A 19632-nucleotide genomic window follows, 5' to 3' on the forward strand; every position below is an offset into this window, starting at 1 on the left:
TCACCTGGCGGCGCTCTTCGCCAATAGCGCTACGAAACGGTGGCACCGGCGCGCTGTGATTGGCTGCGAGAGAGGCCGGGGGACGAGAGGGCGGGCCCGCCGGGGCAGCAGGGAGCGTTCGCCGGCCGGAGCGTTGGGCTGCTGTGACGATGATGGGGGAGCGGGGAGCGGGCCGGGCAGCTGCGCCGGGCGCCGCGGGGCCGTGAGCCGGTGCCGGGAAAGCCCCGCGGGCGGGCGGGGCGCCGAGGCCTGGGGATGAAGAGGTGAGCGAGCGAGGGGCCGCGGGGGCCGGGCGCTGCCGCGGGACCTTGCTCGGCGCCGTCAGGTCGGAGTGAGGCGGCTGCGCGCCGCGGCGCGGCCCGGCCCCACCGCCCCAAGCCGCTCTCCCCGCCGTTTCCATGGCCGCCGGGCCCAGCGCTGGAGGCGCGGCGATCGCTGGAGGCCAGGCCGCCCCTGCGGCGGCGGGGCGGTGGGGCCGGGCCGCCGTGGCCGCCCGGCGGCGGGGCGAGGCCCAGCGGCGGGGCCGGGCTGGGCTGGCTCCGGGGTGGCGGTAGCTCCCGTCAGGGCTGTGCGGGGGCGCCGAGCTTGGGGCCTACTGTGCGTTTCCGATAGTTCAGCGTTAAGCCCTGGGCAGCTCGTTGCTCCGACTTACAAAGTGTTTCGGGGCTTTCCTTCCCTGTCCTGCTCGTAACCGCCCAGAGAGGTAGAGAAAATTCTCAAAACTGGGGGGGAGGAATAATTATTCTCAAAAACTTAGCCTTGCATCGAGTCTTGTGACTTGCAAGTACATTATATGTCGCATCTTACCTTGCTAGGCGATAAACACATACATCACAGCCTTTAAAGACTCCATTGCTGGACGAAGTTAAATATGATTTGGTTTTCATTTCAAAATCTGAACATACGCATTTAATTTTATTGAGAGGACTTGCATATCATGTTGACAGAAGGGTTGTCCGCAGAACAGCGATGATGGTGTATTGGTGTATACTTGCCAAATCTAGTAATGCCAGAGTATTCTGATAGTTGATGATTAGTTTTGTTCTTCCTCTAAAGTAGAATGCTTGTATCAAATTTATAACACCTAACAAAATTTAGTGGAGTTCTTCAACTGCATTTTCTTCTAGAAATCGCGTTACCAGTATTAATTTATTTGTATCAGGCAATATTTCAACCGCTATTTTGAAGAAACAATTTCTGTTTTTTCCACTCTTGGCTTGTATTGCAGTTATGTAATTCTGTGTACGTTGAGCTTCAATTAAATTTACTTGCTCTGAGTTTTAACCTTCCCTTGAAAATGATTTTTGGACTGATGAAGAACATAACTTTGTATCTCAGCTGTTTAAAACTTGGTGTTTAAAGTGAAAGTTCTGTAAGAAACTACAATTTTTTTTTAGCCTCTTCATTTTATACTCTGAATCAGAGCTACAGACTTGCGTGTTCATGCTGAAACCTGATAGCTGATTCAAACATCTCTGTATAGTTCATCTAAGGCTACTGCAGGGAAGAAACAAAGTTCTCATATTTCAGAGCAAGCTGTTTTTATGATGAGATGCCTCTGAAGTGACAACAGTGACTCAAGACGGGGAAAAAAGGAAGTTAGGGAAGCTTTGAAGTTAGGTAGCTTATTATGGGCTACCTCTGACATTTTTCTAAATATTTTTTTTTCCGAAGTAGGTAGTGCTGCAGTCATAACTGTGTTTTGCCTGTTGCTTCCCAAAATCCTTTGAGCATGAAAATAATTCAGGTAGTAGGTGGAGTAGAAGAACGCAGTCGAATAGGCTGTGACACTTAAACGTCCGCGGTGATGGTCAAGTACTCTCTGGTATGCACAAAGTTTTATAGTTGCTGGTGTGTTGTGCAGTGTAATGACGACTCGTTGCTAAGCGTAATTTGTTTGGTTCCCAAGTTAATTCATACTGAGGTCTAATAGTTTATTCTGGTCTTAGTCCAACATGTGTGTGCTGTTTGTTCAGCAAGTATACTTACTTGCAGAATAACTAATTCCATGGAAAATGGCTGTAAAAAAAAAAAATCTTAAAATCAGTGGTTTATGTACATATATTTCTGATATATTGCCAGAACGTAACACCCTTTTTAGCAAGCTTTTCTGTGCTGTTAAAATACTAATTTATCATTTTTATTATTCTGAAAGAAGGGGATTTGTTTTTTAGAGCTGTGTATTTTCTTTGGCAGGGGACAGTGGAGGTAGATAAGTTTTTAGAGGAAGGCATTTTATATAGTGATAATGAACTTTTCCTAATGGAAAAGCTTTTGGTACTGTATTCAGTGGCTTAATAACATCTCTGCAGATGACTAGAACTTTAAAAGACTGACCATGCACCATATAAAGCTATCATTATATAATCTAAATGCATCTGTTAACATGTTTTCACATTGAATTCTTTACTACTAAACATGTGAAGATTATGTAACATTGCAGCAATGGACCTGCAAGCAAGGTATACTTATTAAAAAAAATAGATATGATAAATAATATTTTAATAAAAAATAAAAACTGCCTTTTCTTAAGCTCTTGAACAGACTTCTCTGTTAATATATTGCTTCCATACATACTTATTAAAATGAATTATTTCTAAAAGTGAAACAGGAAAGGTCATGATCCCTGTAATGTCAGTGATACTTGTTTGAAGTGTATTGGGGGTTGATTAACTTTGTGGAATGGCTCGCAAAGAGAAAAGTTAAGTAAGTGCATCAGCCTTTGAAAGCTGAGAACGTAAAACGGAACTATGAAGAACAAGACAGTATCTGTGTTTTTTCCCAGTGTCTGGAAAAAGTAAGGGGAGGGAACTAGACAGAACTTGGATGGAACTCTATTGTAATATCTAAGTAGACTTATAAAAACTAATGGTCATTTAATAATGTTTCCTTTGGAGGGGGGAAGATCCTGTTGTGTTCTTCATTAGTTCCCGTATAAAACATTACTGTTTCAATCTGATACCGATATCAGACTTTTTTGTTAGTCACCAACAAACATTACAACCTATTTATGTGTATCAAATGAAAATTAAGAGAAATATTTTTTAACTTGCAAACAGATTGATAGTCTACCAGACTTTATCTCAGTGAGGTCTGAAACTGTCCAGATTCTGTCCCTCAGATGTTAATTACTTTGCAGATGGAAACACTTTAAACCACGTAATTCCTGTCAGCTGCTGCTGCAGCAGTGTCAAAGTGTGATGATGACATTGACACCCACGTGTAACATCTGTGAAGACAAGAAGCATGCTATTTCAGAGTTTGAATGGCTGTATGGTACAAGAGCCTCACTAGGAGGCTCAGCAAGTCAGCACAGAAAAGTGTGAATTCCTAGTGACTGAAAGATGCTACTTTACATAAATTTCAGATCCTCTGTGGTTGTTATTACTTTTCTTTGGGGGAAGGAGTTTTCTATATACTCTTTTTGTTTAAAAACAGGTGATGAAAATAATTGCAGTACTACTGGATTCCTTTCTGATAGCTTCTGAAGCTGGGATCAAACCGAGTAGGAGAAATAGCAATAGATTTTGTGGTATTTGAATGCCATCAGAGCAAAGATCTGAGGGAATAGAGTTAGCAAGAGGAGGCATAAGGACAAAGAGTATTTGCTTTTTATTTACTGAAGTTAAATCCATAAATAATCATTGAGATTCTCCTTTAACTGAATGCAAACTGTGGCATCATAGATTACTAACAGGAAAATTTACATGACAGTATATTCTTAACTTGTATGCTACCCTTTTCTCTCATCTTTAGGAGAAGAATAAATCCTGTTAAGGTACTGCAGATCTTCATGTATGCAGTATGATCTAAACTGTAGCCATATATATGTGTTTATGTATTCTACTTTTGTATCTGCTACCATGTGCAATGAAGTATTTTCAGGTTGTTCTTGTTTAGTTTATTTGATTGTGAACTATAATTCCTAGGATGATGTTTAACTAAGGTGTTTTCCAGGGTATTTTAATAACTGAAAGTGATATATTTCCTACTTCAATCATTGAAGTGAGTTACCTTTCTAAAATTATAAAAAGAAAAGCCTCCAGGTTTTTCTTCAGAATTGCATGTTGCAATGCTGGTGCAATTTGTTTTTCATACATTGTTCATTGCTTACTGGAACTGTCCATTTCTATTATTTAAAGAAATGGCTGTTATAAATTACTAAAGTTTCAATTTTCTGTTGCTCTATTACACTGATAAAATTTTCTACTTCAAAATGTTATGTGGGATGCAGTACGCTGTCAGAAATAAGTGGTCGCTAAGCACGGGAAAAGATCTTTGTAGTGGAAAGCTTCCATAAAATATTGTTTGTAAACTTGAGCAGGATATTTATTCCTGTTCATCTGAAATTAAGATTTCTTTTTCCTTTCACTTAGGTGTGTTTTTTGCATTTCATTACACTTTTTCCATAGCCCCTTGCTTCAAGGAACTAGAGGAGGAAAGGAAATACACAGCAGTAACAAGCAGAAATGGGTATGTCCATGATCAACAGTACTGTGGCTGTTTCGAGACTATGTTCAATGTCTCAGATTTTGCTGAACTATTTTTATTCTGTGGGAGGAGTGGGGCTGGTCACAGATTTAAATGATTTTCTGTTGTTTTACCTAAGACTAGCTGTAGTTCCCCAATTTAATTTTGCCTGCCCCTCTCTCTCCCTCCCTCCCTCTCTCTCTCTCATTCTAGGCTTTCTGCTCTGGATTTGGTTCTTTCCAAAATGAATATTGCATTGTTTCACAAAGGTTGGACCTTCCAGTAGAATCTGTCAAGATCAGTGCACATAAATCAACAGCTTATTTTTCTTGAAGACTTCTGTGCAGCTTTTAAAGTTTTAATCACAATGAATTCGGGCTTATGGAGTCAAGAAAAAGCAAGTTCATCCTATTGGGAAGAGCGGATCTTTTACTTGCTTCTTCAAGAATGCAGTGTCATAGACAAGCAGACTCAAAAGCTCTTGAAAGTGCCCAAAGGTAGCATTGGGCAGTTTTTTCAAGACCGTTCTTCTGTGGGACACTCCAGAAATATTCCTTGTAAAGGCAAGAAACTGCAGATTGGATTAAAGATTCTGGAACAACCTCATGCAGTCCTGTTTGTGGATGAGAAGGATGTTATAGAAATAAATGAAAAACTAGCTGAGTTGCTTTTGGCCATTACTAACTGTGAGGAAAGATACAGTCTGTTTAAAAGCAAAAGCAGGTTAACTAAAGGCATCCAAATAGATATTGGCTCGCCTGTTAGAGTACAGCTGAGATCCGGAGATGATAAATTTCCTGGAGTTGTTCGCTTCAGAGGACCCTTATTACAAGAAAGGTCCCTGACAGGGATATACTTCGGAGTAGAGTTGCTGGTAAGTTTCTTGCTGTGGGGGAGCATCATATATATATTTTATAAGATGAGCTAAAAATCTTCTATTTAAAGAGGCAGTCACAATAAATTCTTTTTTCTAGAAGCATCATTACCCCTAAAAATGCTGTAACCTTCAGTTTTTTCATAAGTATTGTTATTAAATACCTGTGAACACACCATATCGCATCAGCCTTGTATTCTACATGTTAAGTGAAGCTTGATGAGGTGCATGGGCTGGCAAAAAGACTTGAACATGCTCTGACTCTTCCAGCCTAGAAAAATTTAATTACTTACATCCCCATCATGGCAAATATCTGACTCTCAGATTTCTGTTGAGTACTTTGTTCTTCCCTGCATGTGGCAGGATACAATCCATAAATGTAGGCTTGGATTTTAGGGCTGCTGGTTTTGTAGAGCCCTGAAAGTCAGATGGCAACTAGTTAAGATAGAGTATGTTGCTGTTGTTTGCTCCTAGTGAGATATTTCTGCAAAATTAATGTCAACCGTAAGCTTTTGAAGGGTTAGATTCAGGAGAGTGCCACCCTTGCATTAGAAGTATATTTTTCAAAGTCCTCTTTAAACTTTTCCCAAATTCTTTGCAATTCCCACGAAGAACCTCAGGGAATATCAGGCCCAAGTGCTTCTGAAAATCGGCTCTCTTTATTTGGCATCGAAGTGGAATTTTTGGATGCTTAGCCTTATGTCTAGTATGAAGTAGTCTTGTATTGATATGGCAAAAATTTGATGATGGAAGGGAGATTTGCACCTGAAGAAAACATGCTTCTCTGAGTAAAAAGGCTTCTGCGTGCAGCTACTCTCTAATCTAATGGCATTTTACTGTTTATTCCCCTAAGATAGACAGTGTGTATATCTGCCACAAATTCCAGCAATAGAATTCTCCCAATATAATGATAGTTCATCAGGCAAATTCTTACTGCAATTTCTCCAAAACACTGGTTTATGTTACTGCTTTTGTAGTAGTGTGCTTTTGCACAAAATACACTACTTTTTTTTTTTTTTCTTTTTATTTTTTCCCCTCCTCTTCTTCCTCCTCCGACACTTAGGAAGAAGGTCGCGGTCAGGGCTTTACTGATGGACAGTACCAAGGCAAGCAGCTTTTCAGATGTGATGAGGATTGTGGGGTTTTTGTTGCTTTGGACAAACTGGAGCTGGTGGAAGATGATGACAATGAACTGGAAAGTGACTATGCAGCTCCAGTTGACGCAATGCAGGTAGAACTTCCTCCTCTGGAGATCAACTCCAGGGTTTCTCTGAAGATAGGAGAGAGTATAGAGTATGGGACAGTTATATTCTGTGATGTCTTACCAGGAAACGAAAGTTTAGGATACGTTGTTGGAGTGGACATGGTAAGAAAATAATCTGACTTTAATAACTTTTGCATGTGTGTTAGCTAGTAAATTACATGCAATGTAAAAGAAGAAACATTATCCACAAGCTACTTCAGCGGAGGCTGACCTAAAATGGGAAATAAACACTTGTGTTCAAAGATGCCCCTTGGTGGTAATTGTATTTTGGCATCAGGTAAATGGTATCCTATTTGATGCTAAACAGTTCAGGAGAAATACTCCGGTTACTCTGAGGAGCCTCCACTGAGCTACTTGCCATGTTAGATGTCAGTCTTGAAGTAATAGAGTTGAGTGTTTGTCTTGTGAGACTGGCTTTGTTCTGCCTTTTAAAAAAGTAGGCTGGATGCCTTTTTCTTTGTTAGCTATTTTTAAAAGCTTTTTTTCATGTAACTTTGGTTTGTTTGACTTTGTGCTACCTTAAAAATACTGAGTCTGAAGTACAAAAGTTGATCTTTCAAGAAAATGTGAAGCTTGACATTAAAAATTATTTCTAGCAACTTCAAATTTTTAAAATGAACAGCTTTCAAATTTTTGGTGGTTAAAGGGTGTTTTGGTTTTGTTTTTGTAGATCAGGTGCTTCCATTTTCTTGATTGCAGTAGCTGTTGCCTAACAATGCACTGGAATTGTTCTAACTTGTTTATAAATAATGGATTTTAGTAGAGGAATGCTTGTTAAAATAGGAAATATGCCTCAAAAGAACAGTTTTTAAGTTTGCATTTGTCTTTAAAGACTGTAATGTTTGACTGTTCTAAATACAAAGCTTGTTACAGGAAAAAGTAAATGTTGTCAAACTTTTCATTTTCCTACTTTTTATGTTCTTGAAGACATGTGTGTATTCTGTATGATGTAAATCTTCTCTTGGGATAAATATAACATGTTTTTCTATTTTTAGGATAATCCTATTGGAAACTGGGATGGAAGATACAATGGAATACAGCTGTGCAGTTTTGCAAGTGTTGAAAGTACACTTCTTTTGCATATCAATGATGTTATTCCAGGTATGCTCCGCTTTCTTAACCAGAAGGCGGACTTTGATAACATCTCAACCTAGGCGCAGTTATACAATTAAAACAATATTGTGGAATTACTATCCTAAATTCACTTGAATTAGTTTAACCTTCTGTGTTACACTTCTCTTCAGTTTCCTCCCCCTTTTGGTTACAGTCTCACTAGTAGAAAAGGTTTACAATTTTACGTGACTTTTGTTCAATATTATAGTATTTGCAATACTATACAGTTGTATAGTATTCATGAATATGTGAGTGTCTGTAGCGGGAATCTTTTTATTGAATGTTGTTCAATTTACTCCAGGAGTTTAAATATCTTGGATTGGAAAGCTGTTCTTTCTGTGCTTGAAATATATTGATAGTATTACTTATGCGTTCTCTGAGTAAATACTTGAAAATTCATAGCAAGGCACTGGAAAAATTCACTGTCCGCAGTAATTCAGTGAATAGCATTAACTTGTAACCACTACAGTCCTCTGATTCCTCTTCTGAAGAAAGAAAAAAGTTTCATGTAAAACTTTTGTTTGTGCTCTATCTGAAGACAGGTACTCTAATGAGTGCAGTCTTGTACGGCCTGTAGTCTGTAACCGTTTCCCTCTCTCTTCAATTGGGCTAACTCTTCTTATGTTCACCTCCTACTTGTTGGTTTAGTTGAGATGCACATTTTTGCATGAATTTGCCTCTCTTCTCTGGAGAATTCATGGGGACTTCTCCATTTTTGGGAAAAGAGCATTTGTTGTAGATGTGTTGGTAGAAAACAGAAGTTTAGAATTTCATGCATCTGTTTCCCGTAACGGAAGCATGCACATACATTGAAAAATGTGAAGTCAATCTATTTGATGTGTTCAAAAAATAATGGTGGACTTCAGAGTAAAGTAATTGCTGATGTGATAGAAGCAGATCCTATATACATAAAATGTTGGTTATGTGCCAAACAAGGTTTTGCTCCACTCAGCTTTAAAACTTATGATGCTAGACCTTGGTTCAGTTACGTTTCAGGTTGAACTTCTTGCTGTGATGTAATAAAAGCGTATAAAAGGGAAGCTAATATTCTCTTCATATACCACGTTTTAGAGACTGTGTCACAGGACAGGAGACCTCCCAAGCTTGCCTATACCTCAAGAGGTGGTGGTGACAAAAGCTTGTTCAATCATAGTAAGCCAAAGGCTACAGGTACGTATGGGAAGTGATTTTCTTTACCTATGTAAGATTACAAATTTCTGTTGCTTGGGAAAAAGTGTTGCCTTGCCTTTTCTATCACTATTATTTCAGTTATATCTTGATATTTCATATCAAGATAAATTTCTCTGAAGTAGAGTGTTAATATGAATTTAGTTAATCATAAAGATGGTAGACAGTTTAAGTTAAGACTGCTCAAATTACCTTCACTTTCATGAAAAACAGTTTGAGGTTTAGCAAAAATTCAAGAGCATATTACCTAGTTGTCTAGTATAACCAGTTCAGGGCTGCATTCTGTTTTTCTGAAAGTGTGGTGTGTGTTTGGGGTTTTTCTTATTTTTTTAATAAATATAGTTTGCTGTTGTCTTCCTTCTGCAGGACTTGAAACTTGCAAATTTTTAGCCCAGGAGCAGATCTACTTAATAGTGAATATGTTAATTTTGCTGTGATGCAAAACCAAAATTTAATTTCCTGAAATATAAACTTCTTTTGGCTCTGGTTTTGGCCAGCTCTGAAAATCCTCCCAGGGAAAAACAACCTGGAAGGGAAATAAATTCCTCCCACCCCCCCAAAGGCAGAAATCAAAATTCAGTGTCTTTTGAGTTTACTAGTGGCTATTTTGGCTTGTAAAATACTAATGACAGTATATTCTGTAAGCTTTCATTCTACCTGGCATTGGATGCTGGCAGAGACGGTCTTCACTTAAGTCACTGTGGTTCTATGTTGGTACAAGTTATAGCTGTGTGGAATTGGATGGGTAATTTATTTGCCTACTCTGAAATTTTTTTGCTTTAAAAACAAAGAAAAAATACCTGCTGTACACTGTATCTCAAATGCTTTCTTATATCCATAATTTATAGTAGTGAAAAATTTGCACTTGAGGGGTATTTTCTGCCTTCTTTTCAGGTTGGTGACCTGAAATTTCAGCTTGGAGGATTAAGTTGGTTTGGGATAAACTGCTACCTTGTTGCAAGCTTAGAATTGTGTTAGCTTTGATGGGAGAGTTTGCTGCTTTGTGGAAAGGCAGTTACGTCTTCTTCAAATAATAGTAACGCATTTATACTATGAAAGAAGAATGTAGCTAACCTTTTGTAAATAGAGAATAATCTCTTCAGTAAAACGTATTGTTTTCCAGGATCTACCTCTGAACCTGGAAATAGAAACAGATCTGAAGTCTTCTACACATTAAATGGCTCATCACTTGACTCTCAGCCTCAAACAAAAACAAAACCCCCATGGTATATTGATGAAGGTAAAGAGAGATGATAGTCTTTCATGTAGGCATACGCTTTATTTAAAAAGCAAAACAAAACTAGAGTGTATTGATATTCTTCAAATAAGACAAGTATGAGTTTAAATTTAAAAAGGTTGGAATGTGTTGTCTTAGCAGAAGACATACTATATCATAAAAAGCATCTTGGAACCCCCATGAAATATACTCTTGTCTTAATTGACCGACCTGTTGTTTTATCCTGCATGTAGGAGATTACATTCTTGGCAACATATGCGCAGCTCTGTGGGAACGCATAGGTCTTGCAGGCAAAATAAAAGCTGTGGCTTGGAAGGAAGATAAGATATTTCTTGCAGCCAAGTATATAGAGCAATTTTATTTTGCCTGTCTTTTTGTAGCTAATGTTACAAATCTAAGGGAACTGCAATATTCTGCCATGCCAGCTAATCAGTCTGGAAGTAGGGAGGAAAAAACCCAATCTGACTAAACATACATGTTTTTTCAGTATTTTTTAAAGTTATTTCTGTAAAATCTCTCTCTTAATTCTTGTAAGTATGGGTGCACATACCCAAAGGATCAGTATACCTTGATTTGCTTCCAGATCTAATTCCCCGCCCCCCCCCCCCCCCCCCCCCCCGCTCTGGTCAACTTTTCTAAAGTGTGGCTGGCTGGCTTAGTGACTGAAGGGGTAAATACTAAACTAATCATGTTAATTTACAATGGAAACCTATAGCAGTAGTAGCCCCTGAATTCCATGAATCGTAAAAGAAAATGGGTTAAAATTGTTCTTGGTTGCCTAACAGATGTTGTTCCAACAACTTGGAACTCTGTTTAAAAATTAGTTTATTATACTATTTAAAATAAACAAGGTAAATATCCTATCTAGAAAGGACTATGGAAGTAAAGGATTAAATATATTTTTTTTAATTTTATACATTAACTTCAGTTAATAAAACAGTGTGAGGTGAAGAGGTGATGAAGAAGAGGCTTTTGCTCTGTGAATACCAATTGTATATTAGAGACCATGTAGAGAGATGAGAGAAGATACAGAACGCTTGTGCTATTACATCTAGTTGTGATCTCATTTATCAAGCACTGCATTAGTCATGACTTATTTAAATCCTTTATTCTTTATAGACACTGATAGATTCCTTGTGTTAGAACCAAAGTATATTGTGATAGAGCCAGGGGAATAAACACTTTTCCATTTGCAAATCATGTCTGCAAGCAATTACTCATCTCTGTATAAGCTGTGAACGAAATCCTTTCCTCAGTCACCCTGACCAATGAATTCTTCCTAGTTTTGCCCATTACAGTCATAATCCTTGGGGCTGTTAACTTGTATTCAAAGAAAAATTCTAATGTGGGGGTAAAAAAAAAAAGTTTTCAATCTAAACCTTCCTGTAGTTTCTGGCTAACATCTTCTTTCTCTGTGCTGTTCATTTCCGTTGGTTGTGGTAAAAGTGGTAGGGCTACAGCAGTGTCTGCTCAGCCAGTTCTGTCTCTCCAGTGTTGCCAAGTGACAAACACCTTACGTGTGCCCAGCTGTTAGTGCTTCCTATACAGGACACCCATTAAATCAGATGTGGTTGCAGATACACTTCATTGGTTTGATAGCTAAGTCTTTCCTTTTGTAAGATGGGGACACCCCCCCGCCCCCAACATTTACTAACATCTTGATTTTGATTTTAACAGTTGCTGAAGACCCTGCAAAATCACTTACTGACTCATCTTCTGGATTTGGGCATTCTTCACCACCACTGCAGCCACCTTTAACAAACTCTGTGTCTACAGAAAACAGATTTCACTCCCTCCCTTTTAGCTTGACAAAAACGTCAAGTACTAATGGTACTATTGGACATAGTCCTCTCTCTTTATCTGTTCAGTCAGTCATTGGTGATGTAAATACTACGGCTAACCAGGAGAGTCCATCAACAGCAGGCCCAGTCGGGAACTCACATGGTCTTGAAGCAGGTTCCTTGGCTGAAGTTAAAGAAAATCCTCCTTTCTATGGAGTAATCCGCTGGATTGGCCAGCCCCCTGGAGTAAATGAAGTATTAGCTGGACTGGAACTGGTAAATATAAATTGTAGTTCATATAAATATTAATTACATGTTACTAATTTTGTTACTGAGAGTTGGTGCCTGTATACTTTGCAAAAGCAGTCAGTCTGGAGGAATTTGTCCAAACAGGTTGCCATGTGATCTCCTTACAGCTAAATTCTTAGATGAGCTCTGACTCTTGTGGCTGCCTTAGACCTTACGCTGTTAATAGGCTCTGAGATGTCTTTGTGTCACAATGGGTAATTGAATTTGTAGGACTAGTCACTTACTTTAAAGGAGTGCCCCTTGCTTACGTCATGGAGATGTTAATTGAAAAAAGCCGACTGTATTTAAAGATTCTTTGACATGCAGATTTACATAAAACGCCTTGGCTGTAAGCGTCTTTATTGAATATAAATTTTTTGTTTGGTTTTTGCATACTAGCAAACAGGCAGTGTCAGAGTTACAATTGTCAGAGTCGTAACACTGGTTTTGATAATCGATGGTAGTGGTATTGTTGATTTGACAGCCATATGCTTTATGTGTTCTGTGGACCCTTTGTAAATTCACAGTTGCTGCAAACATGAATTGCTGTTAAGCACTGACATTTACTCTGTGGCAGCTGCTGCCAAGGTTGTGATTGGCTATCGGTTAAATTAATGTGTACGCAATTAGGGAGATTGGATTCTTTGTTTTGGGATAATGTTCAATAAAATTTCAGATAAAACAGTGTACAATTATGTAAAACAACAAACATCTTCAGCGAAGTAGGTGAGAATGTGACTGGAATTTCAGCTGTTACAAAAAATCCCGATGCTTCTGGTTGTTTTGGGTGAAGCTCAAGCTATAGTTTGCCACAGGTGTTCTCAGACTGCATCTTGGGATGTCTTGTGTTAAACTGGGGTCTTGGACTTGCCTGTCATGCATTTCTGCATTAAAACCTAGCAATTGTTAGTAAGCAGAGAATAGACCTTAAATCATGTTATCAAAGATAAATAATGATAACTTGTTATTTTTCATATCTAGTTTGTGTTGTCTTTCCTTGATGTACATTTTGTGTGTTCTGAAGCAGGTATTTTTCTTGTGCAGGCCACAGTCACACTGGAAGTGTTCACACTACCCAATGCTTAGTGATTTCAGTTGAGTTTTAAAAGGTGCTCGGTAGTGCATGTGTGCTCTTCTAACTACAGAAGGAATCTGGAGTGACTAGCTAGCTTAGTTAAGTTCTTAATGGTGACTAGGTTTAATTCTCACTCTCCTCTCCCACCTTCCCCAAGCTGCTTCTGATGGAATTTTTGTTTTATTTTGGATGGAGTGAAAGTTTAGGTGTGAAGGAGAAAAGTGCGACTCTTAATTTCCTCCATAAATCCAGTTAAAGAACACCTCAGCTGAAGCTTTGTGTACTAAAATGCAGGAACATTGTATATCAAGCTTCAGAACACCTGAAGGGTGACTTATGGGTAGATATTTTATCAAATGTCTTACTGCAGAATTCTAGAAAGAAGAAAAATAGTGAATTCTCACTTGAATTTTCAGGAAGATGAATGTGCAGGTTGTACCGACGGAACATTTAAAGGAACTCGATACTTCACTTGTGCTCCGAAGAAAGCTCTTTTTGTTAAACTCAAAAGCTGCAGGCCAGATTCCAGGTTTGCCTCACTACAGCCCGTTTCCAACCAGATTGAACGCTGCAACTCTCTAGGTACTGAGCTTCTGCTTACTACTTATTTATCAGCTGGGAACTGACCTGGGTTTTGGTTTCATTTATTCCTGCAATATGTTCTTTGTCCTGAACGCTTGAAAATCTGTACATGTATTACTTAAATGAGATTAATGAATAGAAGATCAGTCTGTACAGAACATAATGCTTCTATGGATTACTTTTTTAGGCTTTAAAACAAGAAAATGTTCATATATTTAAAGACATTTCATAAAACTAAGGGATATTTTTGTTATGCTGTACATTTTTTACTTTAGAAGTTGTAAAGCAATCTTGCTGAAAATGGTGTTTGCAACTCCAGCAATATGTGATTGCTTTATCAGAAATAGTTATTTTTCTATAATGTCAATTTTTTTTTTCTAAATATTAGCATAGAAAAGCATGTATTTTTATGGTGGAAGTTAGTGGTGAAAAACTCAATTTTTTTTCTAACTTCAAATATTTTAGATTTCTTGGGTCATGTTGTATTTCCTGGGACGACAGCAAAGAAAAAAGTGTCTGATACTTGTAAGATAGTGTGAACAGGGCATTTATAATGAGAAGAGAACTTCATTCCTACTGAATAAAATTAATTCAGTGCTGCAGGCTTTCTGAAGCACTCTAAGGTGCATTGTCAGTGGAATGTAAGGCCTTGTTCGCTCTCTGGAAGACAAGTGAGTCTCAGCTATGATAAAATGCTATTCTAGTCCAGAGAAGCAATGCTAACACTAAGGCAGCAACTTAGCTATAAAACATTTATAGGAAAAATCTCAAGGGGGATAAAATTTGAGGCTTTAAAGTGTCTTTTGAAAAAAAAAATTTCAGCCTTTGGAGGTTACTTAAGTGAAGTGGTAGAAGAAAACACTCCTCCAAAAATGGAAAAAGAAGGTTTAGAGACAATGATTGGAAAGAAGAAAGGTATCCAGGGTCATTACAACTCCTGTTACTTAGACTCCACCTTATTCTGGTAAGTTCATAATTTGTATAGTGGCATCCTATGCTAGAAATGCAGAACACGTGATCGTTGTTGTCATGACTGTCTGTCTGTATTAGTGTGCAGCTTACAAAGTCATGCACTGCAATCTCTGACACATTACTATGCTCTTTCAACTTCTTCAAGTTCTGCAGCATTCGCTGCATAACATGAAGTGCTAATCATGTCCAGATTGTACTGGCCCTTGTGTATCTATACTCTTTTTGACTGTAAATGGTTTAAGGATGAAAGAGTACACAGGCTGGGGGGTGGAGGGAGGGAAATACCTCTTATAACTTATTTGCAAAATCCTGCCTTGGCAACTGGTTTTGTACTCTGCTGCAGAAAGGATACTGGGTTAGAGTGGACTTTTACTCTTTAGTACAGCTGTGTTGTCCTCTGTCCATAATTATCTCTTTTTGAGTTTGTTTAGTTCTTTAATTCTTCCTGTGGCTTTGCTTGGTTTGTCTTATGTTGCTCAGGCATCTGAATGGTTGTATCTTCCAGAATCAAAACAACCTTCCTTTTCTGTCTTTTCTTTGTAGTCTGTTTTCTTTTAGCTCTGTTTTGGACACTGTGTTACTCAGACCTAAAGAAAAGAATGACGTAGAGTATTATAGTGAGACCCAAGAGCTGTTGCGGACAGAGATTGTGAATCCTCTGAGAATGTAAGTAAAGACATGAACTGGTTTCTGGTCTAATACAAATTCTATACTAAGTCCTGCTGTGTATGCATTCCTATTGCAAACCTGAAAAGTTTGGCGAGCTGCTAGTCTGTTTGTGTTTGGGTGTTTTTTGGGTTTTTTTGGGTTTTTTGGGGTTTTTTTGGGGGGTTTTTTTGAGTATTTTTACTTGTTCTTCATGGTAAATTTAATCAGTGCTAACTGGAAATAATTATTCATTGTTTGGTGATAAAATATTTTCACTAGTCTATTTGGAAATGCGATCAGCATAAAGGTATTGTAAAATTTGTATAGATATGAATACAAAAGCATCGATGAATACAAGTTGTGTTTGTTCACAGCATTTGTATTTAAATGTTTTTAATGCTGTTCTTGACAAGAAAAGTATTTGGGTTATCTTGTGTGGAATTTCACAATTTGATAGGTTTGGCAGGGCTTTAAAAATTTCATTAATTTTTACATGTGGTCTGCAAGTGGTCAAAACGCTTCTGTTAAAAGAACTAACAAGAGCTTTGTAATTTCTTAGGCACAATGAACAAAGGAAATAAGGCAAAAATCTGCATGAAAAGTTATTTGTCTTTAGCTTATTATTATTTTTTTTAAACATGCAAACAATACAGTTGTAGTTCTGAAATTCTGTGGGCTGTCACTGAACAATTTATCACAAAGTTTTACTTTTGATTCCCGAATAAAATGATGGCTTCTGAACCCTTGTTCTTGTAAGGGTGTGTGTACTTTGCCTGGTGTGTTCCAGGGTTCTGCGGTATAGGTAGTAAGATACACACCAAGTAGCAGAAATCTCAAATGGCTGAGAAGACTGGAAGTCTTACTTCTCCTGCCCTTTCCATCATGCTTAAAACTTTCTTTGAACTTTTTGTAAAGTTTTAGAGGAAAAGATTGAATGCTCAAAACTTCAGTTTCTTAGGTCAGCAATACAGTTCTGTATCTCTTTCTCAAATATTGAAAATTTTTTTTTTTATTAACAACTTCCACAGTGCTGTTGTTATGTGACATTCCGAAAATGATGTATTAAGCGGTGTAAATTAGAGTGAAATCAAAAGTAATTGACTGACAAATCAGGAAACAGTTATCCTGGTAAGTTAATGTTTAAAAAGAGCTCTTAAAGGTTATGCAAGAACATTGAGCACTGCACTAAATTTATACTGCATTAAAAAAACTGGAAGTCAGATTGAATATGAGGAGTCAGTACATAGTTTTGAAGAAATACTGTACACAGTTAAAGAGGGATCTGAGAGCCTGTATTTGAGCATTTAAGAGGGTGTTTTTTTTCTGCTTCTCTGACTTGATCACAAACTAGCTAATAGCTTATTAAACCCATTTGTCTTAGATATGGATATGTATGTGCTACAAAAATAATGAAACTGAGGAAAATACTTGAAAAAGTTGAGGCTGCATCAGGATTCACTTCAGAGGAAAAAGGTAACTGGGGAGGTTTTCCTTTCTTTGAGATTTGTAAGAATCATAATATGAAGGAACTGAAATACCTTGCTATATAACTGTACCAGAACAAAAGACACAAATACTTCCCTGTAGCAGTAATAGCTCTGCCAGAGATTTGAGTGACCATTGGGTGGTAAAAAGGTCTTTTCTGCTTCCTCGGGTCTGCAAGGAACCCTAACTGTACAGTTTCTGCTGTAACAGTCTTTCACTGGCTGGATTTCTTTTCTTGCCTTCCTGTGCCCATGTAACTCCCCTCTAGCAGTTAGGGGAGATCTAAGGCTCTTCGTTGGAAATGAAGACTGTGATAAGGCTGGGGTTTTTGTTGTCTTTCAAAATGTCGCTTTGGTCCCTGAGGAATAATCTTTCCACTACAACATTTCATTGTCGCAATGGTTATGTAGTATTTTAAGAAATAAAATGTGTAAATCATGTTAGAAAAATCAATTCCCAACCTTTTGACCTTTTGCTGCATATAATGATTAATTAGCATTGTAGTATTTAGCTCGTTTGTTTTTGTTTGGGAGAACACTACTTTCTCTGTAAATGCTAAATGCTGAAAACCAGTATTTATTGCAGTTAGTGGCAGGAAGAGAAATATACCAGAAAACTCTCAGTGTTGGGAGAGAATAGACCTCTGGGAAGCTAGCGTTGGCTGCATTCTTGATTAGAGAACTCGGTCTCTAGTTTAGATGAACTTTGTACTATTGTGTGGTTTTTATGTAAGTCACTACTCCTCACTGCTTCTCTGCAGTTTCACTGTTTTCTTTTGAAAGCTTTTATTTCTCCTGAAAAAGTTGTGTGGCACCAAACGATTTCTCTGAAATACAGAGCATCTTTTTGATCTTTGCTGGAAAGCTTTGTTACCCTGTTGAGCCTGTGTCTTTTATTTGGGCCATTTGACACCAAAAGAGTAAATAGAGGTTTGTGTCATGAAAATGTTCATGGTTTGTCATAATCTTATTGTCATAATCTTATTTGTTATAATAAAGCTGTAAAAACGAACCTTTACTTTTTTCCTATTAAAATTTTGAAAACTTTCATTTAAAATCAGTCTTGAATAATGTATCTGGTTTTGCATGCTAACAAGACTTTTTTTTTTTCCTCCCGCCCACAGATCCAGAAGAGTTTTTGAATATTTTATTTCACCATATTCTAAGAGTTGAGCCACTGTTGAAAATAAGGTGAATCTCTTTACTTTGTTGAACTCATCTATTTGTAAAGGCTGGTGAGGAGAGAGTATCTGCTGCCTTTCAAATTGAGATAGCTCTTAGAGCACCTTTGACTTGTGATTCATATTTCTAATAAGATTCAATATAATAAAGTTATACTGACAAATTTGACACTATTATCCTGCCTTTTTTGGTAGGTGGGTTTTGCCCCCCTGGTCTCTTGTTGCAAAAGCTCATGAACATAGTTTCATGAGAACTGGACAAAGATCACCTGTCCTAGTGCTGTCTACTTGAGAGCCTTACTGTTGTCCTGTTAGTTATGCTGGAGAAGGGCTGCTATAAGAGGACTTCTTAATGTGGCCTACAGCTTATAGCTACTTATTTCTGGGACCAGCTGCAGAGATTGCTGAATTGGTGTTTAAGTCATGGAAACTGTTTTGCATTTCTTCTTTAAGGCTAACGAAAATATTTCAATCGTTTGCCTTGATCAAGTTTGGCTTCTCCTACTTTATCAAAATAACAGATACTGGCATTTATGTATGCCTTCATTCTTGACTGTAGCACTACAAGAATTCAGCTGCCATAACTTGAGTTTAACACAGGTAGGGATTGTTGCCCAGTGTTGCAAGGCATTTCCCATAGTTTTTCAGTCCTTTTCTCATCGCAGGAATTGTATTAGTTTATATGCTGCTTTAGTTCAGTGGTGTGCAAGGTGTGTAAGTGGTGCTATGCAGAGATAGGGGAGCTAGGACACCATAACTAGACCATCTGTGTGTAGTATGCTGTAGTTCACTGCGTAGATGCTGTTTGAGTATACTGAGGCTATCTTCTGTGGTAGTTCTGTAGGGAAATTCTGAAAAAGCTTGAAGGGATGAGAGATCAAGGTATATTGTGAATTTGGAACTGTGTTCCTGCTTCTGTCTAGACGAAGGTCTATGTCTGTAATCTACTGTTAAGTTAAAACCCAACCAACCAACCAAAAAACAACCACAACAACTATTAACTTCAAGCATGTATTGGGTCTATATAGAAAAGTGTTTAGAGAATAGCTTGCCATCTTAAGACCCTCACAGTTGGTGTTACTGCCTCCCTTCAATTGTATGAAATATAATGTGCTGAGAAACCCCTGTGGCTACTGTATTATTCTGGTGAAACACCCGGGGTACAATACTATAATTATTATAATAGTATTTATTATTATAATTAGAATAATAACTCTTCATGTGAGAATGTATTTCTAGTTTTCGGTAGTTAACAGGTGTGCTGCTGTGGCAGAAATCACAGCTGAAAGGAGTAAAGTAAAAGCAAGGGAAGATGCCTCTTATTCCACTTGCACGTTTCTGCACCGTCTTCCACATTTCTCTAATCCCTCTTTTGTAAAGCTTGGCCTTCAAGGTTTTTGTCATGTCTGTGCCATACAGAGGAGAACAGAACTTCTGTTCCACCATTCAGCTTTTAGCGCTGAAGCTGATGTGTT

The 19632-nt window shown here is 38.1% G+C and overlaps 1 protein-coding gene across 3 annotated transcripts in view; it reads left to right on the forward strand.

Annotated features, from left to right (window-relative positions):
* The first annotated feature begins 145 nt into the window (after positions 1–145).
* CYLD (CYLD lysine 63 deubiquitinase) overlaps positions 146–19632 on the forward strand; it is a 29997-nt gene continuing 10510 nt past the window's right edge. Inside the window, exons 1-13 of one of the 3 annotated variants that reach the window (XM_076349286.1) lie at positions 146–263; positions 4377–4473; positions 4684–5344; positions 6408–6710; positions 7604–7709; positions 8793–8891; positions 10033–10149; positions 11824–12203; positions 13707–13872; positions 14695–14836; positions 15388–15510; positions 16874–16965; positions 18101–18167. In XM_076349286.1, the coding sequence (XP_076205401.1) occupies positions 4838–5344; positions 6408–6710; positions 7604–7709; positions 8793–8891; positions 10033–10149; positions 11824–12203; positions 13707–13872; positions 14695–14836; positions 15388–15510; positions 16874–16965; positions 18101–18167 (2102 nt within the window). In that variant the 5' untranslated portion in view covers positions 146–263; positions 4377–4473; positions 4684–4837. The remainder of the gene's footprint in view (positions 264–4376; positions 4474–4683; positions 5345–6407; positions 6711–7603; positions 7710–8792; positions 8892–10032; positions 10150–11823; positions 12204–13706; positions 13873–14694; positions 14837–15387; positions 15511–16873; positions 16966–18100; positions 18168–19632) is intronic. The other 2 variants (XM_076349288.1, XM_076349287.1) reach the window with 2 other exon arrangements.

Source organism: Aptenodytes patagonicus, chromosome 11 (assembly GCF_965638725.1).
Source record: "Aptenodytes patagonicus chromosome 11, bAptPat1.pri.cur, whole genome shotgun sequence".
Classification (NCBI taxonomy): domain Eukaryota; kingdom Metazoa; phylum Chordata; class Aves; order Sphenisciformes; family Spheniscidae; genus Aptenodytes; species Aptenodytes patagonicus.